Source organism: Herpailurus yagouaroundi, unplaced genomic scaffold (assembly GCF_014898765.1).
Source record: "Herpailurus yagouaroundi ecotype Mexico unplaced genomic scaffold, PumYag 187, whole genome shotgun sequence".
In the NCBI taxonomy this organism is placed as follows: Eukaryota; Metazoa; Chordata; class Mammalia; order Carnivora; family Felidae; genus Herpailurus; species Herpailurus yagouaroundi.
The window spans coordinates 1,831,600-1,847,545 of record NW_024412418.1 but is presented as its reverse complement, the minus strand read 5'-3'; the positions used below and the strand labels follow the sequence as shown (position 1 = coordinate 1,847,545).

Sequence of the window (15,946 nt, the reverse complement as noted above, 5' to 3'; positions counted from 1 at the left end):
TATCTATCTATCTATCTATCTATCTATCTATCTATCTATCTATCTATTTTGAGAGAGAAAGTGCAAGTGGGGAAAGAGCAGAGAGAGAGAGGTAGAGAGAGTGAATCCCAAGCAGGTTCTGCACACTCACCATGGAGGCGATGTGGGGCTTGAACCCATGAACTGTGGGATCATGACCTGAGCCCAGGTTGGACGTTTAACTGAGGACATTTAGCCACCCAAACACCCCTTGAATGCTTCTTTCTAGCCATTCCCTCTTCCTAGAATACCATCTACCCATATCTGCCCTACAGTACTTATCCTTTGAATGTGGTCCAAAGCCCCAAGCCTTTCTGGACTATTCTAATCCACAACAGACTCTCCCCTTTGAATTCCTGTTTGTAAAACTCTATCATATGTTGACTTGGGTGATTTAATGTTTCCTGAGAGCCTTGCCTAGTTGGTAGTTTGCAGGCCTCTTGAGGGGTGATGGGATGAAGATCTGTTAAATTATCAGAAGGGAAAAAAGGTAAGAAAAGGCAGGAGAGAGAGAGGATGAGAATTCAGGCAAGGCCTGGGGGGAATGTGCGTGTCGCTTACAACACTCACTTGAACATGGAGCTTCTGCGCTGGGCTTCCTCTAGGACAACAAGTAGCACCGATCCAGCTTTCACACTGACATTGATGGTCTCATTGAAGTGCAGCTCCACCCCCCTCAGCTGGTTATTGATGGTGTATATGACGGTGATGTTGGATGCTGAGGTGGGAGCAGGGTTGGTTTGGCTGGGGAGGGTTGGTTGCCCTTCATGACCTGTGAAGAGCAAACAGGCCAAATTTGTTAAAGACTATGGGGTTTGTACTATTAGGTGCAAAATCTCTGTTGTTAGCGACTCATCCTAAAAGAAAAACAAACCAAAAAACAAACATTTCAAGGAATGGCAATGATATTGTGTTCTTGGTGGGTTGTTCCGAGGAACTGGTGTGGTCCATGGAACTCTCATTTCCATTCTAGAGAGTTGTTTTTGGCTGAAGAGCTGACAGCTAGTTTTATAAGGAACGTGAGTTTTGTTGAAGGAATTTCCACTGTGAATCTGGAGGCACTGGTAGTAAGTTGCAGGCCATTTAACAAAACGCCTGGGCAACTGTAGTGTAGAATAGTAGGAAAGACTCCAAAGCCATCTTGTGAAGGTGGGGAGATCACTGGGAAGCAGTCTAAGGAGTTAGGTGAATGTGGCTGTGCTTGGGATCCGGTTGCTTGATCGCGGTCTCTATAGATTCTGTTCTGAGATAGACAAGGAGCTTAGTCATCTCTGCTTGTCTCGGGAAGTCCATGCAACATGAGATGAATAGTGCTTTATACTAGTATTTGATAACAAAGAAGAGTTGGCGCTATGTCTACCAAGGACTAGTTCTCTCTGGAGTGATAAAATTTTTATGCAGGACTCCCACTTCCCTTGTGTACATTTCTGCAGTGTTTGAATTTTAAGTTTCCTTGTATTATATTTTTAATTGTATAAAATAGAGATATTTCAAATCAGAGGGTAACGTGCCAGGTTTCCACCCCCATTCCTTTGGTGTGCCAGGAGCACCAAGGCTTCGTATTTAGATCTCCACGTCTGGGCTGAAATGCCAACTCTGCTCTTCTCATAAGTCTCTCAGACCAGATCAGTGATTGGCCATACCTCCTTTGCTTTTGCACTGTATGTGGCTTCTATTTCTATTTAATGCTTATTTCATTCTTCCAAATGTTGTGGTTTTTGTCTATGTATCTATCTCATGACCTTGTAAAGAGCAGATATCTGAAGATACTGTGTAATGTTTGAGGCATTCATCCCATGAATGAGTGACGTTATATATCATCTGATTGTTAAGACCATGGACCTTCCCCCTTCACCATCATTTCACTTCACTATCATCTTCAGCATCATCTTCACCACCTACTATAGTAGGTGCTCATTTAATGTGTACTGAGTGAAGTGGACATGGGGGCTGAACTCTGAGGGCAGGCTGGCACGGCTGTGTGTTAAGACACGACACTTGGGAATTGGAAATCAGATGCGTCTCTGCCTACATAACAAGCCTATATGCCACTTGAAATTGATCCACATATTATTATGGGCATAAGTTTCCACTTTATACCACAAGGAAAGGCAGATGTTTAGAGTTCTTACCAGGGATACAAGACACATGGGGCACATCTAGGTATGTCTTGCCTTTCAGGGAAGGGAGGATTTGGGCAATGGACATGGGATTGTGGAATTTCCCCAGCTCAATCTCCTTAAGTATTGTGTCCATGGTCTTCTTGCAGTTCCACTTCTTGGGAGGGTGCTTAGGTGTCACGGAGAGAGCCTGGGGCAGGAGAGAGAGGGAGAGAGAAAGAGAGAGAGAGAGGGAGAAGGAGAGGGAGAGATTGGTTGATTAGGCATAGCTGAGAGTTGGCCTTTATAAGTTTTATAAGGGAAACACTTGATCACTAATCTTGGGGATCATCCAGAGTCCAAAATTGAGCTGCCCAGGGTTCAGGACGATGTCTCTTTTGTTCACTCTGTGTCCCCACCTCTTAGCTCAGTGTCTATCACATAGCAGTCACACAACAAATATTTGTGCAACAAACAGATTTGGGGAACACTATTAGGGCTGCTGCATTTATAGTATGTTTTATATAAAATAGTTCTTAAAGTTAGAACAAGGTGAGAGCTGGGCAAAGCAAGCTCCAGGGGCAGCTAGTCTGGAACAGCCTGGCCAGTGAAACATAGGAGAACTCTTTTGTTTTGTGTTGTCCTGCACACCCTTTGGTGGACTCCTCCCACACTTTGTATTCACATCAGGACTGTCAGCCAGAGGCTCCACAATCCTGGCCACAGGGGTGGATTCATGGCCTGGGCTGGGCTAATCATAGCGTGCCATCCTTTTGGTGACAGTGATTGGTGGGCATACACACTAGACAGAGTCCTTCCCTGATATACAGACACTCAGAGAGAGAAGCATTTCTTTCTTTCCTGCTGGGGGTATTCAGCTGGGACCATGTAAGTAAGCGGTGGGCTGCTGGTGACCATCTTCCTCAGCCACTTTGAAGAAACCATGGAGTAGGAGACAATGAAGAAAACCAGGGCTGAGCGATGAAAAAAGAGTGGTCCCCGAAACCATGATTTGAGTCCTTTCTTCTGGCTGCTCCTGAAATTAATCCAGCTCTGGACCCTCTAGTCTATATGAAATAGGAAATGCCAATTTTTTTTCTTAAGTTATTTGGGTTTCTGTTACTTACAAAAATGATTCTTGCTAAATACACCAAGCAGTTCATTCTACTTTGCTGTGTTTTAGATCTCATTGGGTCAAATAGAAATCATAATTTCTTCCTACCTTTGGAGGTTCATTTGAGGTTCAGATGGGATGATAAGCAAGAGCATTTTGTGATGTATGTTATATAAGCTGTCATTACCATCTCCCTCACTTTAGGGTTGTGCTGACCATGACCATCAGAGTATGTCAATGGTCTAAGATTGCTGGTTGACTGATTCACCTGAATCTTAAAATGGGAAATGAGCGAAGGGGGAGGAGAGTCAGAACTGGCTTTGTAAGCCAAAGGCAGTTGATGAACAATCAGACAGTTTGGATAGGCATGACTATCACTGTTAACTTTGGCAACCCTGAGTTGTGGCTCTTGTGAGAGGCCACTTTACAGGGAAATTTGGTTTAAAGGGCATCAGGTAGGTAGGTACTCCTCAGCAGCCATATCTTGTTCACTTGCTGTATTCAATTCTCAAATCCCAAAAGTAAGATGTAGCTCTTTGGGATAAAACATTACCAATGCCAACACTCTAGAGAGAAAGGACACATTATGCTGTGAGAAGCCATTGATAACTTTGCATGAAGATGTTTATCAGGTCCCTTTCCAAGTTAAATCCCTACCAGAGGAATTTTGAAACCTTTGGAATAGTGATGGAAACAAGAGAAGAAACTCGGGAACAGAGGAAGTGCCACATGAATGCCGAGGGAAGCCATGTGGGTGGCCCAGACCCCTTGAAGGGCACTGGCGTCCTGGAAGGTGAAGAATGAAGGCTGAAAAGGGAGAGACCGTGAACAGTTATTGAGCATCGCCTTGTGCTTGTGATTTGTAAAAACTATCCTTGCATCCTTGTTCTGATTGGGAAAGTGAAATTCAGAGAAATTCAGTATTTGCCCACAAGGGTGGCAGATCTGGGCTTCAAACTCAAGTTGTTACACGTCCAGAGCCCTCTGGTTTTTGACACCACAACACTTTTAATTAGAAAAAAGTTACGCATTAGATATCTGGCTATTCTGGACTACAGGCTGCTTGAGTAAACTCTAGATGTGTGCCTTAACTCAAGTGGGGAGAGGATATGTCTCCTAACTGATTAGAAATCCACGTGGCCTGTGATATCTGGATAAGAATGAGGTTTTGTCTTTTCATAGGAAAAGCTTTAATTCTCAGGCACAGCTTATCAGAGTGTACCCTGCAGGTGATAAAAATCCCAAACAGAATTCACAAGCCAAACTAACAAGAGCAAACCTTTCTCTGTCTGGCACTAAGGTGAAGCAAGTTTATTTTAAGCGAGTCATAGATAAAACCCATCTTATATCCCTTCCAGACTGCCTGTGATACTCCACACAGCTTTCTAGACCTGAGCCCCGGAGCTGGTCTCATATGATTCAGCCATGGTAACAAACAGTCTTTTGTTCCATGGCAAAATTTCATTCACCATGACATGATACGGAAGCTGACTTTGTTCTCATTAATTGCTCCTAACCATGGGACATGGAGTGGGGACTTGGTGTTCACTCTTACGTTTAACATAAACTGATTTCTAGTCTGTTCATGCCCTTTGGTAATTTCTAATGTGTGGAATCAGGGCCAGTCTCCACTCCTCCCCATGTACGGATTTCTTCCTACCACTGTAGTGTATTAGGTTCAGGGCTGGCATTGTGATTCCATGGTTCTCTGTTTCCTGGGCTTTCTGAGTGGAGAAGGTCATGATGTCGTTTTCCAATTAATTACACTAGGCATTTTGAGACTTTGGAGCACAGACTTCTCAGTTGGGGCGAGAGGATTTGGCCACAGGTGACCCTTTAATTTATGATTCTAGTTGGTTATGTCTCCCCACTATCTTTAGTATGTCTTCCACGGGAGGACGCTGCTCTGGTCAACCCTAATCAGTGGAAGGGGGTTGCATTTGGAGATGCATCAAGCAACGTCTCATAGAATCTAAGCCTGGGGATCTGGGTTCCCAGGGAAGCACAGGATTGGGTATGTACTTGGGTACCAGACAAACTTGGCTCTGCCATTTAGAGCACTGTGTGAGGTTGAAATGAGATCGAGACTATAAAAGAGCTTGACAAAGATTAGACATCCAATCACCTTTAGGTTATTTTCATTAATCACTTTGAATACAAGCCCACATTTTTTGGATCACAGTAAAGGGCTAAAAAAAAAAGAACACTTGACTGGCAAGATGGAATCAGAAAATTCAGTTTTTTTTAGGACTTGTTTTAATATCCTTATATTTTTTATACATCAAATTTTCATCAGTCTGTAAATATTATGAACAAACCGATCATTATCAGTAATAAACTGATATGTTTCTTGGATTGATTTGTATTTTTTTCCCCAAGAATGAGAAAAGAATTCACATAATTTTATTTTCACACTTTGCCCATGAACTAGGGAAGAAATAAGACTCAACCTACATTTTACCAGTATAGAGACTAAGACATAAGCACCACAAGGTATCTACCTCAGGTTAAACTAGCTGGTCTTTCCCAGAGATGTTAGAAGCCTGGTCTCTTGATCCTACAACCCAGCCTTACCGTATTGGCATGGACCCAGCAGAGAGCGTTGGTGATGTGTTACCTGCATGGCAAGGCCAGTACTGTAGATGTCTCCAATGATGCCATTGTCTTTGATCTTCATGCTAATATTCTCCACGACGTCCTCTAGTACCTGACCAAACAGACTTCTGTAACCTTCCTCTGAACCTACTGGGATCTTGTTGTACATACAAGTCAGAGCCAAGATCACCATTGCTCCCGTGTCTGTGAATCACAATGGGGATAAGGCAACCATCACCACAACAATATGAACAAGCAACATCTACTGTGTGCTTATTGTGTTCCAGCTACATTATCTCCTTTATTCTTCAGGACAACCTGTGAAGTAGGACCTATAATCGTCTCCATTTAAGGTCTGAGGAAATGGAGGCTCAGAGAGGCCAAATAATGGCCCAAGGCCACACAGCTAGTAAATAGCAGGGCCAGGATCTGAACCCAGATCTATGTGACTTCACAGCTTTTAATTAATGTAGACTGGTGCTTGTTTCAATCCCATTTCTCTTGTGCTAGTGTTTATCTTTAAAAATGTCACCAATGCTTGAAGGCCGAGCCATCGCCACCTCTCATTGAAGCCTTCCCTTGGGCAGCCCTATGCCACAGGTGCGGTCTCTTTCCTGACCTTTTTTATTTTTTAGCATGTGTTGTTTGGACCTGTTTTGCAATGTCAGCACTCGCTGCTCTGTTTTGTTGTTACCGTGCTCTGTGAGCTTCTGGGTGGCAGGAACTTTGCACCCCCCCCCATGGCACCCAGCACAGGGGCATTTTCATGATTTGCATGGGAAAATGTACATGGACTGAATGAGCAAGCGCTGGCAAGACAAGACCAGAACACATGCAAGACTTGCCAGATGACATCTTTTCTTTGACTGATCTTCCCCTCCCTACTGGGATCTCCGCCTGAAATTTGCATAAACTCATTAAGGAAGACAGTGTTGTTGAAACCAGTGTTGGCAAAGAAGTCCAAATTTCCAAAACTGACAGAGACACCCCAGCAATGCATGAGGTCCCAGATGGAACACGGAGACCCGTCTGCTCTTGACTCCCAGGGACGTACCAGAGCCTTTGTTTCTTGGTCTGAAAGCCTGAAATGAGAGCGTTTGCTTGAGACAAGAGAGGTTGTTGAGGAAGCATGGGTAATGGGGTGTTAACCTGAGATACACTCTTGCTTCGAGAGTGGCAGAGGAGAAAATGTGACCATGAATGAGGGGCATACAGCAGTGTCCTCACAGACGGCATTATTCAGAGTCGGCACCATCATCTGCAGGAGGGGAGGGTGGACAGAGAAGGACCTGGTGCCATAGAGGGGAGAAGCTTCCATTCACAAGCAGCCATAAGGTTGCAGAAAGAAGGAATACGATGGTTCCAGTATATCCTTGAAGTGGAGGAGCATCAGTATCTGTTTATGTATTTTAAATGTTTTTTGTTTATTTATTTATTTTGAGAGAGACAGAGAGACAGACAGAGAGGCAGAGAGAGATTGAACTCACAAACTGTGAGATTGTGACCTGAGCTGAAAACAAGAGGTGCGTGCCTAACCGACTGAGCCACCCAGGTGCCCCCAGACAGTATCTGTTCAGTTGAAAGAGAATATTTGAATGTTATAAGGAGAAACATTGAGAAGAACAGAGTGTGGAATCACCACTAATGATACAAGAGAAGGTTCAGTGTATGGCTGAGTCTAGACATTGGTTTAATAATTCAAGAATTTGCCTGGAAATAACTCCTGACTTGGGTGAGTGACATGCTTATTGTTTCCAGTGAAGATTCTGTCATTGTCAAGACATTTCAAGTACCGTCCTGGTTTCTTTGTCTTACTATTTCCCTTTCATTTATTCCTTAATTCACATGTCCAACAAATATTTGTGAAGTACCTCCCATCTGTAGACATTTTCATGATCCTGAGCTCTTCCTCCGTGGAGAACTCCCCCTCCCACTGTCCCCTCCGGCCCCCCATTCAGTGCCCGTGATGTTCCCTGCTCAGGGCAGTGCCTGGGAGTGGTGACCGACTCACCTGTGTTGAAGGGGGAGGAATTGGCCAGCAGGATCTTGGCAAAGCGGACCGCTATGGGTAAGGTTGTCTCAGGGTTCTTCTGGCACAGTGCCAGGACCGCCAGACTGGGCCCGTAGAAGGTTGAAGACTGAGCATTGGGGCCTGGGAAGGGGACAGAGGGCCTCCGTAAGATTAACATCCTCCAGAATGAGGACGTTCATGAAAAAGGGAAAAGCCAAACCTTTTAAATAGAAATGTTTAGAAAACCTGTCCAAAAAGAAAGCCTCCATTTTAGCAAAAGGTAACTTCAACACTTCTCAGAATAAGAATGTCACCCGGCATGAGAAGAGAATAAAAGGGACGAGGCTGTCTTCAGGTGATGGCATAAGTCTGTGTCCCTGGGGACAGTGGTCTTCTCTAGTTCACTTGGAATCGAAGTGAATATCTCGCAGTGGGATGATCTCAGGGATCCTAAGCAAAGGCAGCTGTGTTTCTTCCCTCAGTTTCCATTCCCCCATCTCTTTCGTTCTAGGCTTAAAATTCTCAGGAAAAATCATTTGCCTCACTCTTCCCTCCCTTCTGATGAGCTCTTACTTGAAGGAGCCCAGTTTTCCATTTGTCTGTGTAGAATCGAAACTTTATTCCCAGGGTCTCGGCAGGAGGAGGTGAGGGCCATGACAGTAAGGGCGAGCTGGCCAGTGGTCAGGTCTGTGGAGGAGAGAACAAAAGGGTTACTAAGGTATTGTCAGGGAAGAGTGTGCCTGGCGCCAGGGCTGAACTCTCTTTTTGTCCAGATCATTGAATTTTTAATAGTGTGATTAGATAGGTTTTTTTTTTTTTTTTTAAAGATTTTATTTTTAAGTAATCTCTTTACCCAACATGGGTTACACACTCACAACCCTGAGATCTAAGAGTGCTTTTCTGACTGAGCCAGCCAGGCACCACCTAGATAATTTTTTGATCTCTCCTTTTTAAGGAAAGAAGTGTGGACAAATTCTCAAGGAATGTTTACTCTGGTGACCACTCCGTGACTTGACAACTTCATCGAGAATCTCTGGTGTCTGTTTAGAAAAGCAGCAAGAACACCCATACAAATTCATACCTGAAAATAACTTTAACTTTATTGTCTCACTTGATTGTCAGGGCTACTCCTGGGAGGTAGGCAGTACAGAGATCTGATTATTACTATCATTCTTATTATGACTGTTAGTGTCCTTGTTATTAGAATCGCCTACATTTTGCAGATGCGTAAGTGAGGTTGGTCAGGATTCGTGACCTGTTCAAGGTCACCGAGTTACTTTTATTTTTTAAAGGAGGCTCCACGCCCAGTGTGGAGCCTAAGGCAGGGTTGAACTCAGGACCCTGAGATCAAGACCCGAGATGAGATCAAGAGTTGGATGCCCAACTGACTGAGCCACCCAGGTGCCCCAAGGTCATGGAGTTAATACGCGGTATAGAGCCAGAACTGGAAGCCTGCTCTTGTTACATCTGATCTAGAGCCTTTTCATTGTTGCTGCCCTCTTCTGCGAATGCTCTGACTTCACATGCATTTCTTTCCAGGTTTGTAGGGAAAGGTATTTGGGTGATTCAGGTACAATCGCAGGTGGCATGGGAGTAGGGGGTGTGTGGAGTTAGGACCTGGGGCTGGAGAATCAGGGAGAGGATTCAGGTATAATCTCAGGTGGCATGGGAGTAGGGGGTGTGTGGAGTTAGGACCTGGGGCTGGAGAGTCAGGGAGAGTTCAGAGGGGCTCTGACTTCTCACCGGCTATGTCACTGGCCATGAGCTTGTAAGTCAGGAGCTTCTGGGCCTCCACATTGTAGGCTCCGGCTAGATTCATGGCGATCAGGATGCTGGGATTTGGGAAGGCTGAGCTGGTCACAGAGTTCTCCATGAGCACTTGTATGCCATTAACCAAGGGCTGCTGTGCTGGGGGGACAGCTGAAAAGAGAAGGGCATTAACTAACCCCTACCCTCTCTCTCATCTCAGACACGTGTTTCCTGTGAGTCAATCAGAAGACAGGATTAGCATTGGTACCTTCCAGGATGCTCCCATGTAGGGATGATTATTAAAGAAAAAGGAGAAAACCTTGAGATTTTCCTCTGAGGCCAATTAAACCAAACATCTTCTCAACCCTTATCTTTAAGAAAGTGATTTCTCACTTAGTGACTTCAAGCAATATGATTCATGGGCAGTTCATATTATTTCCAGCACATCCCTCAAAACCATGTTTTCCTTGCATTTTTTTCCTCAGTCTGACATGAAAAATATGGAAGACTTGGGATATGACCAGTCCTCAGCGAGTACCCATATCCCTAGCAGTGGCACGAGGTCAGAACAGCTCTGAGCCTCTCTGTCTGTGCCACCAGCCATCATTCCTGCACCAGGATTTCAATCTCTCTTAATGTGAAATGCATAGCCTTCGGGGCACCTGGTTGGCTCAGTCGGTTAAGCATCTGGTTCTTGATTTCAGCTCAGGTCATGATCTCACGGTTCATGAGATTGAGCCCCGAGACCTGCTCCATGCTGAGGGTGCAGCCAGCTAGGGATTCTTTCTCTCCTGCTCTTTCTGCCCCTTCCCCACTTGTTCTCTCTCTCTCTCTCTCTCTCTCTCTCTCTCTCTCTCTCTCTCTCTCAAAAATAAATAAATAAACTTAAAAAAAACGCATAGACTTCCTTCTGCATAGAACTTACACTATGCAGCTAGGAAAGATGAACCAAGCGCTCTCCCTGACTCACCCACTTGGAACTCCTACAGTGGTTGCTGTTTGCAATCACTTTCTCCTCAGCCGACCTCAGCGTGTGAGGTTTGCCCCTGTCCCTGGGGCCACGGCTTCCCTGACTTCTCTGGAGGAAACGCTGTACTCACAACATGAGCCCTGGGTTTGGGTGCTGGTCCCAGCCACAGCCCAGAGAAGCTTCAGGAGGTACAGGATGTACCAGGCCATCCTACTCTCTTCTTGTCCTGTCTATGGGTCCCGGGCCCAAATCCTAGTGTTTGAAAGCGGAGTGTTTCTCTCGTTTCCCTTATATATGCTTCTCTTCGTAAACCAGTCGGCCCTCCCCTCCCTCCCAGCCACTCCTAACCGCTTTTGCTGACCTGGCCCTCCCTGAGGGAACTAATTTCCACACGCTTATCTAACTAGTCTAGACCCTGCAAGGTGTGTGAAGGTGACTTCTAGCTGGCACCGCCAGTATGAGACGCTTGGGGCTGGGCGTGCAGTGAAGGCAGTGATGTCGAAGTGCCCTTTCCCACGATCCTGGGCCATTAGATCAGGAGCTTGGCTGGTGAGTGAGCGAGTATAAACGGGCCTTCCTCCTGGGCCTTCAGACACCTGCTCAGACCACCTCCGGGCTGTCTTTTTTTTTTTTTAATGTTTATTTTAGAGAGAGAGAGAGAAAAAGAGCGAGCAGGGGAGGGGCAGAGGGAGAGGGGGACAGAGGATCTGAAGCAGGCTCCACACCGACACAGCGCGTCCAATGCAGGGTTTGAACTCATGAACTATGAAATCATGACCTGAGCCGAAGTGGGCTCAACCCACTGAGCCACCCAGGCACCCCTGTGGCTGTTCATCAGCAACCACTTCCCCTAGGTCCAGGCAGTTCCTAAGGCACTGCCTTACTTATGGTTCAAGGCGCAGGCTTTACAACATACCCTTTCATGCAGTCGGGGGAGGGTCTGCTGGGTGGAGGCAGGTTTTGTGCGGTTAATAAGTCACTGTGACCTGGGTCCCAGCCTTGGCTCTTGGAGGCTGTTTGACTTCAGGCAAGCAATGGACCTGAGTTTCCCAGAAATTGTTTTATTTGATTTCTTTTTCCTTATCTGGGGACAAAGCAGTTTCAAACACCCAAGGCTTTCAGGTATTATCTTTTAAAGTAAGAATTAGAAAGTTGGCGCGGGGGGGGGGGGGGGGGGGGGGGGGGGGAGGCGGGGCGGTTGCCTGGGTGGCTTAGTCAGTTAAGCGTCTAACTTTTGATTTCAGCTCAGGTCATGATATCATGGTTCGTGAGTTCGAGCCCCACATCGGGCTCAGTGCTGACGTTGCGGGGCCTGCTTGGGATTCTCTCTCTCTCCCTCTCTCTCTGCTCCTCCCCCGCTCATGCTTGTGCTCTCTCTCTTTCAAAAATAAATAAATAAATTAATTAAAAAAAATACTTAGACAATGTGGGATCAATGAGGTATAAATATGAAGTATTAGTGTACTGTAAGTATTAGTATATATATATTAGTATATATATAATTAGTATATATATTATTCTGATATATAAGTATCAGAAATACAGCTATATTAAAGCAATACCTCCCTATAACATACAACAGAAATAATATCTTGAGATTACAAAGGAGGGGGATAATTTTTTTTGTAACTACTAGATTTTAGGTGGCTTTTTTTTAGGGGGACATTCCTCAGTGGCTCCCATCTTGGAATAAAATTCAAAATCCTCTTAATGACCTACAAGGCCCTGTAAGATCTGGCTCCTGGTTGCCTGTTGGGCCTCACCTCCAACTGCTTTCTTCCCTTGCTCCCTCTGCTCCAGCCGCACTGAACCCCTTGTTCCCTGAATCCATCACCCACCTTGGCACTTGCTGTCTCCGTTGTCAAGGACGCTCCTCCTCCAAATATTCTCTTGGTGGCTCCCACACGTCCTTCACGTCTTTGCTCAAAGGCCAGCTTTCACCCAGACCTTCTGTCTCATGTATGAGACAGCCTCACCCCCAAAGACACCCACTGTGCCCCTGACTCCTCACCCTCTGTCACACTATGCATGTGGTTCGTTTCCTGTCTCCTTTTCCACTAGATGTTTGCTCTCAGGCAAAAGGGTCTTTGTCTCCTTTTCACTGTTCTGTCTCCAGCCCTTGAGTTCCTACCTGGTTCGCAGTAGGAACAGAAGAAAGACTTCCTGGATGAGCAAATTCATGAACAGATATAAGACCTGGGTTGCAAAGCATTGGTTTTCATTCTTGGCTAGTGTTGGTGGTTTTGTGCTGAGAGCACAGGACACGTATTGGGGTGCATTAGACAGCTTCTAACATGGCCCCATGTTCCCACCTCCTGGTTCACGCCCTCGTGATATCCCCTTCTCCAGAGTGTGGGCTGGCCTCACCTCAAATGAATATAATACAGCAAAAGTTATAAGATGAGGTGGCAAAAGACTGTCTTCCCTCTCGCTTTTGCCGTCTCTCTCTGTCTTCTTGCTCCTTGCTCCGAGAAAGCCGGCTGCCACGTTACGAGCTGTCTGATTGGGAAGCCCTTACGGCAAAGAACTGGGAGCAGCCTCCAGTCAACAGCCAGGGCGGGCAGAATCCTGTCAACAACCGTGTGAATAAACTTGAAAGCAGATCCTTCCCCAGTTGAGTTGGAAGACAGTGCCTCAGCCAACATTTGGATTGTGGCCTTGTTGAGAGACCTTGACCTGTGGGAACCGTGAAAGAATAAATCTTGTTTTAAGCCATTACGTTTTAGGATGATACATGGTGTGTGGTGGGAGATGAGGCCAGAAAGACAGTTTGAGTCTGCGCAGTGGAAGCCTTTGCATGCCATGTGAAGGAATGGTAGGCACAATAATGCCCGCCACCCCCGAAGATGTCTGCGTGCTAATCCCTGGGACCTGTAAGTCTGTTAGGTCACGTGGCAAGGGGGAGTTTAGGTTGCTCATGAGCTGACTTTCACATAGAAGATTATTTTGGATTACTGGGGGGCCCCCACTGTAATCGGAGGTCCTTACACGTGGAAGAGGACAGTGGGAGGGGGTGAAAGTCAGAGAAGGGGATGTGGTGATGGAAACAGAGGTCAGAGTGATACCGTTGCTGGCTTTGAAGGTGGAGGAACGCTGCCTCCTCCAGAAGCTGGAAAAGGTGAGGAAATGGATTCTCCCCTAGAAACCTCTAGAAGGTTTCAACACCTTGATTTTATCCCAGTGAGATCCATTTCTGACTTCTGACCTCCAGGGCTATACGGTGATGTATTTGTTGTCAGCTAAATTAGTGGTTATTTGTTAACAACAGCAAGAAGAATCTAATACAGGGTTAGGGACCCAGAATGGCACTGATCTTGGGTTCCAGAGGCTGCTCATGACCATCCTGAGATGAGCCACACCCTGTGGTATGTGTCTTGAAACATATACTTCCTTATAAATTGCCAGCCATGGCTGCTGCAAGACTGATTATGATACAATTGTCTCACTTAGCAAATAACTTCCAGCACAGGAACCACACAGGCCATACATTTCTTAACTCATATATTTTGACAGTCCTTGGGTAACCATTGACTGAACTTCTTCATTCATTTATTTGCCTGTTTTATCCTGTGTCTGGTTTTCTGGTATCCAAGTACCCAGACTCTCTCTGGACATATGAAAGGTTTATTTGTATTGATTATTCTGTGGCAGCAGATGGAAGTCTTTACCCTCAGACTCAGTCTCGGTTCTGTCATAGTCCCAAGCCTTGGGAGCTTCTCATAAAGCATGTGCGGCCAGAGCCAGGATTCTTCGGGCAATGTCAGTAGAACGCCAAGGGAATGTTACTCCATTAACTTCCATGTCTGTTCCTGAGACTAAAGGCATCCTATCAGATAGCAATGTTACTGTATTCTGCTATGGGACCGCTGAGTAGCAGAAACTCAGCTCTGTCTGTTAATAATGGAGGCCGCAGTACTACAGGGAAGTGTTAGAAACACAGTGACATAAAATGCAATTTCGTATTTGATCCAATGAGAGGAATGAACTGAGAATTGCAAAAGAAATGCTTTTTCGTGCTGTGATTGGATGTTATTTCATTTCATGTCAGCGTGCCTATTAGAATAGCCTTATTATCTATTTGGGTGAATGAGTCTAATACAAATTGTGTGCTTTACTGGGGTTGACTGGTTATTATTGAAAGTGAGCCATATTTCACATGGCTTGGAGAGTCTACAAACAGGTCTGACAGCTGCCTCCCTGTGCAAACAGCACCACGGAGGCCCTCTGTCTCTGACTTAGCTCCAGGATGAGATGCAGACCCAAGGGGGATAGAATCCATTGCTGTCTAGTTATGAGGGCATCTGTCACATCCAGTTAATGAAGAACAGGGTGGCGTTGACCCTGAGGACCAAGGATCAGTACCAGAAAGCAATGGCCAAACCCTAACTATAAAGCAGGGTTGCTGGTGGAGAAGAGGAAGCTAAGGGTATCATGAAGAAAACATTCAGTTCATCTGAGGGAGACATGGATAGAAATAACTTAACTAACTCTACCTGAAGGCATCTTCCTTTTGGGGGTTGCTTTCAATTTTTTTTTTACTTTTATATTTAATTATTTATTTAGAGAGAAATAGAATGCAAGCAGGGGAGGGGCAGAGGGGGAGAGAGAGAGAGAGAGATTGAGAGAGAGAGAAAATGAATCCCAATCAGGCTCCATGACCAGCACAGAGCCTGACAGGGGGGCTCAGTCTAACAACCATGAGAACATGACCTGAGCCAAAATCAAGAGTCAGACGTTCAACCAACTGAGCCACCCAGGCACCCTTTGGGGGTTGCTTTGTTGTTGTTGTTGTTGTTGTTATTATTATTATTAAATTTTTTTATTTTTATTTAATTTATTTTTTAAATTTACATCGAAGTTAGTTAGCATATAGTGCAACAATGATTTCAGGAGTAGATTCCTTAATGCCCCTTACCCCTTTAGCCCATCCCCCCTCCCACAACCCCTCCAACAACCCTCTGTTTGTTCTCCATATTTAAGAGTCTCTTATGTTTTTGTCCCCCTCCCTGTTTTTATATTATTTTTACTTCCCTCCCTTATGTTCATCTGTTTTGTCTCTTACAGTCCTCATATGAGTGAAGTTATAGGATATTTGTCTTTCTCTGCCTGACTGATTTCTCTTAGCATAGTACCCTCTAGTTCCATCCACTAGTAGCAAATGGCAAGACTTCGTTCTTTTTGATTGCTGAGTAATACTCCACTGTGTGTGTGTATGTATATATATATACTTTATGTGTGTATGTATATATATATATACTTGCTTTAAATGGGTTATTTTATGCTTTATCTGAAGAACTATTTGCCCTTTGGCATCTTAAAGGCTTGTCTTGCTCCTGACTGTATGTGCATGTAGCTCAAGCACTCAGTTATAAAGTACAACTCAGTTCATG

At 45.2% G+C, this 15,946-nt stretch overlaps 1 protein-coding gene across 4 annotated transcripts in view; it reads right to left on the bottom strand.

Annotated features, from left to right (window-relative positions):
• The window catches only part of CBLIF (cobalamin binding intrinsic factor), a 14,510-nt gene extending 3,704 nt beyond the window's left edge, over window positions 1-10,806 (bottom strand). The window contains exons 1-8 of one of the 4 annotated variants that reach the window (XM_040495041.1): window positions 10,687-10,806; window positions 9,581-9,757; window positions 8,411-8,524; window positions 7,838-7,978; window positions 5,849-6,030; window positions 2,151-2,328; window positions 589-790; window positions 359-481 (exon numbers count right to left, since the gene is read on the bottom strand). In XM_040495041.1, coding sequence (XP_040350975.1) covers window positions 436-481; window positions 589-790; window positions 2,151-2,328; window positions 5,849-6,030; window positions 7,838-7,978; window positions 8,411-8,524; window positions 9,581-9,757; window positions 10,687-10,765 — 1,119 coding nt within the window. In that variant the 5' untranslated portion in view covers window positions 10,766-10,806 and the 3' untranslated portion in view covers window positions 359-435. Of the gene's footprint in view, window positions 1-358; window positions 482-588; window positions 791-2,150; window positions 2,329-5,848; window positions 6,031-7,837; window positions 7,979-8,410; window positions 8,525-9,580; window positions 9,758-10,556; window positions 10,649-10,686 lie in introns of those variants that run through there. The other 3 variants (XM_040495039.1, XM_040495040.1, XM_040495043.1) reach the window with 3 other exon arrangements.
• Window positions 10,807-15,946: the final 5,140 nt, after the last annotated feature.